General features: G+C 45.1%; 1 protein-coding gene across 1 annotated transcript in view; it reads left to right on the top strand.

Moving 5' to 3' along the window:
• The window catches only part of SCML2 (Scm polycomb group protein like 2), a 69,882-nt gene extending 68,704 nt beyond the window's left edge, over nt 1–1,178 (top strand). The window contains exon 15 of the mRNA XM_026052303.1: nt 436–1,178. Coding sequence (XP_025908088.1) covers nt 436–561 — 126 coding nt within the window. The 3' untranslated portion in view covers nt 562–1,178. The remainder of the gene's footprint in view (nt 1–435) is intronic.
• Nucleotides 1,179–4,728: the final 3,550 nt, after the last annotated feature.

Below are 4,728 nucleotides of genomic sequence, written 5' to 3'. Positions count from 1 at the left end.
GGAGTGATGTTGGCTTTCTTCCAGTCCTCCGGCACCTCCCCCGTTCTCCAGGACCTTCCAAAGATGATGGCGAGCGGCTCGGCTAGGACATCTGCCAGTTCCCACAACACTCTGGGGTGCATCCCATCAGGGCCCATGGATTTGTGGGTGTCGAGGCTCCCTAGATGCTCCCTGACCCTGACCCCTGATGCTCTTCCTCTACCCAGGGCAAGCCTTCCTCCCTCTGGCTCTCTTCGTGTGTCCCTAGGGCCTGSGATTCTAGAGGGCTGCCCCTGACAAACACAGAAGCAAAGGCAGCATTCAGCAGCTCTGCTTTGTTACTGCCTTAATTTTGCTAATTACTATAGTATGGAAAAAATAATGTCCTCTGCAGTTTCATCATGTACCTTGTTAAAGCAGTTGTGTGTTGATTTGTTTATTCTCTTCTTTCTGCAGGAGATTGATGGGAAGGCACTACTGTTACTGAGGAGTGATATGATAATGAAATATATGGGACTGAAGCTGGGGCCTGCACTGAAGTTGTGCTACCACATTGAAAGACTTAAGCAAGGAAAGTACTAGCTAATGGCGATACACAACGTGTGTTCGTGCCACACTAATCTCTCAGGTTCACGGCCATTTTCTTTATTTGAAAATATTTTGCTGCCGTAAACAGTCTTTAGTTTTTCAAAGTTCTCTCAAATTGCAATAAAATGTTCAGCATAAAGAGCTGAAAAACAGAAAAGTCTGTAGTACCTTCGATACCTGTTTCATTCCTCCTGCAAGGAGGAGACAGTTGGATATACTGTGTTTGGATTTATTTGTTGWTGTTTTTTTGTTGAAAACAGTGATCTCAGTGCTGCTGTTGTCACCAAACTGTGAAAAGCACATTCTCTGTTACAGACTTGAGCCTACGTTTTTATATTCAGAACCAAAACAGCTGAATCCCAAAGGAAAAAAAAATCATCAGGTGTTAATAACTTTTTCAAGGATGGCTGTAATCTTTTACATTTCAAGAAAAAAATAAAAYAGGTGATCTAATTTCTTTAGTTAATATTTTATCTGGTCTTCCAGGAGAGTAATTCTCARCTAGGTTATTCTTCATAGGTTTCCATATAGGAAATAGCAATATGAATTGTTCTTGGGTGAGGGAGGTATGAGCAAGGAAGGGCTGTGTAGGAAAGGGCTTAATACAAGCACAGGCTTTTATCAAATGTGACTGTCCATCCTTCACTAAGTTATGAGGACACATGCACAGGATGTTGTCAGTCCCTGCAGGCAGTATTCCTGCTCTGGTGAGAAGGGCATTTGGGCTGCTTAAACAGCCAGTTCTGGGACAAACGKATTTGTCTGGAACAGCACATCTGCATTTTAAACATTCCACCTTTTGCCAAGTTTGGCATGGATATGTGTGTTCTTGCTGGTTATATATACATGTGTATGTTGGGAAAATACGTACTCTCTCTCTCTATATATATATAAGAAAACACATACACACTGTACATATGTATTCCTTTTTAATGTGTTTTAAGGTACTTTGCACTGCACCAGAGAGAAGTGTACAATTTCATGTTGTTCTTTTTGACCAGTAAGCTTAGTCGTGGACTCCCTTCCCATTCCTTAGCGCCCATTGCGTGTGTTGCCCGTCCCTGGAGTGGGAAGGTGAGGACAGCCAGGGGGTGGGTGGCAGCATTCAAGTGGGCAAGAGCCCCGTGCTGTGCAATGCTCCTGGCTGCGCGGCACCGCGCTCCGAGCCCCGTGGCCTGGGGTAGTTCCGGAGAGGCACGTGAGGTTCTGATGGCTGGGGCTGAGCTTTCCCGTGAGGCACTGTTACGGTGTGACTGGTAAGCGGTCGTGGGGGTAAATTTGGTGCTCTTGGTAGAAGCTGCCAGAATGAGTGGTGCTAATAAGCTGCTTTGTGGTCACTCCAATGGTAACATACCTCAGGGACAAGAAAGCAGCCTTCCAGTGTAGGACGGAACGTGCTGTATGTCGTAGCGCAAGTGATAAAAACGATTTGCTAGGGGAAATGTAGTCCTAAAATGGTAGGTTTTATTCTATTTCTTATTGCCTTTTTATATGAAAGCGTATAGTAAAAATGTATTTTTTACAATTTTTTCATGTTCAAAAATGCCTTGCTTTACCRCAAGTCTGATGTTTCTCAGGTTTCAGCAGAGATGCTGCTGAATGATGCCCGTTGTGATTCACAAGTGCTCAGGTCTGTTTGGAGTTTGAGTGACTGCAATGCAATTCAGTTCAGCAGGGCATTGGCACTTGGAGGGCTGTGTTGTTACTCCCTGATTAGACATGTGACGCGAGAGGTTATCCRCATTGACTTGCTCTGCATGTCTGTTGTGGTGCATGTATGTGTGCTTAGGTGAATAATACCAACATGATCTGAATGGAAAGCGAAGGTCAGCGCCCTGAGTGGGGAAAGTGTGACTTTTCAACGTGGTGAGTGTTGCYCTAATGATAGGAAAGTTACAGCTTGCACCACGGGGGAAGCATCGTTGCCTGGTGCTCACCGTGCTGCTTGTTCTTCCATGCTTTATTATGCAGAATTTCAGGAAATTGTCGTGTAAAAGGAAGACCCATTGTACCGTTTATCTGAAAGTAATTGACTGAAAAATTGTGGAGTTCTCTTGTTTGCTTGTTTTTACCTTGTCATATAATTGCCGTAAGAGAAACAAAGATGTTTAAATTTCCTGTTGGGTTATTATGGAACGAGCTGTGTGTACATGGCAGTGTTAAGGGTAGAAATCCTTGTTCAGGGCTTTGTGGGCACCTGTGGGCACCGCATTTACTGTGACGTTGCAGTGCCAGAACTTCATGCTGTGCCGCAGTATGAGATTCAAGCCTGCAAGCAGCTGTAGCAGAATATATTCTGGGCTCTTTATTTTCAATGGGATGTTCTTATCTATCAATGAAAATAAAATAGTTTGTTCATTGTTGTAACTGTCTGTCTTGTTTGCCGTTGTGTATCTGGGGAGCACCATCTGTGTAGGCAGGGGCTGCTGTCTTATCTGGCGGTTGGCAGCTCCTCACAGTTCATGTAAACATCCCATGTAAGGCAAGTTTAATCCCCAGCATAAAATAATTCCAACACTGTTTGTCTAAAGCAATTAATATTTGAAGTTGGGCTGGTCTGTGCTTTTAAAATAGCAATTTAGAAGTGTATTCAGATATGTAGCTTTGCATATAGCCTTTATGCATGTAGCCTCTTCTGGTTTACAGCATTCCCTTGTAATCAGTAAGGGAGAAGAGACCACTAAAAACTATGATTTGCCACTACTTGCATTTTCCATACAAAAACTGGAAATTCATTAGAGTACCTTTTTTTCCTTTTTTCCTGATAGTTTGGTACTTGACTTGATTTAAATGTGTTTCAGAAGTGGCGTGTCAGTTACTTCTTAGCAGAGCACAGTTTTAGATTTACGCTTGAATTTCAATCTGTCCCATTAGATTGCAACACACAGGCCGTAACTTGCAAGTAGAACCGAAAGYGTTTTCCTTTCTGCACGTAGTGCCTTTTCTTTCAGCTGCTGCTGCGTTTTGGCCGTGGGGATGGCTCTGGCTGCTCGCGCAGCCTCCCTGGAGCCTCCRAGGTTTCAGATGCTTGTGCAGGGTTCAGCTCCCTCCCTGCTCCTGCTCCGTGGGGACCGCAGTGGGGTGGGATCCTCCTGCCCTTCTGCCCTCACTTTGTGCCCCCCCAAGGGCTTCCAGYGTCTCCGGCTCTACTTCTTGCAGCGTTACTAAATACATGTTCTGCGTTCACATGAAGACCTAAAGTACTTTAAATTGAAGCTCTTAGCTCCCACAGATTTGAACTTCTATACCTCGGGTTTTGAAGGAGTTTGGTTGTTCTGATGCCTGCTCCCAGTGACCAATTTGCGTTTGAAAGCTTAAATTGGCTTAATGGTTGCCCAATTATGGAACTTGGAAGCAAAGAACTTGGAACTTGGTCCAGAGACATTTTGCATCTAATTTCTGTCTGAAGATACTGAATATCCTTTTATTCTGGTGTGTATATATGTCAAAAATGCATAGCATTTTCTCTTTGTTTCTCAGTTGCTTTTCTGTCTGCAGGGCTTTATCTGCTAAAGTGGTTCTTCTGGCTGTAACTCCTCAGTGTTTCGTAAGACTTCCTCCGTTTCAAATTAAATGGTGTTGCTGGTGAGAACGAGGTGCTGCCGTGCATTTCTTGCAGCAGAAGACCTGTGCACTGCCAAGTCTGACGGGTGCTGTGCAGCATGGGCTGCTGCAGCGGTACAGTTGACATCGCTGCAGGTCTGACAAGTTCTCTGCAGTGGTAGACGCACTGCAAGACATCTTCAGGAGGGATCTGATCAATATGGGTAAATACCTGAAAGGTGAACAYAGGGAGGAAGGGGCCAAAGTCTTCTCAGTGGTGACCAGTGACAGGACAAGRGGCAATGGGTGCAAACTGCAACACTGGCAGTTCCATCTCCATGTGAGGAGGAACTTGTTTCCTGTGAGGGTGCCAGAGCCCTGGCACAGGCTGCCCAGGGAGGCTGTGGAGTCTCCTTCTCTGGAGATCTTCCCAACCCGCCTGGATGCCGCCCCGTGCTCTGGGTGTCCCTGCTGSAGCAGGGGGCTGGACTGGATGATCTCTAGAGGTCCCTTCCAACCTCAACCACTCTGTGACTTTGTGACTGTCGAAGACAGCAGCATCACTTTCTAAATTTTCCTTCAAAGGATAAAGGAGTCTTCCTTTTTTTTTTTTTTTTT

This window comes from Nothoprocta perdicaria, unplaced genomic scaffold (assembly GCF_003342845.1).
Source record: "Nothoprocta perdicaria isolate Ctin4 unplaced genomic scaffold, notPer1 scaffold_112, whole genome shotgun sequence".
NCBI classification, from domain to species: Eukaryota; Metazoa; Chordata; class Aves; order Tinamiformes; family Tinamidae; genus Nothoprocta; species Nothoprocta perdicaria.
Note: the sequence above shows the minus strand (reverse complement) of the source record. Positions and strands in the feature narration are given on the sequence as shown.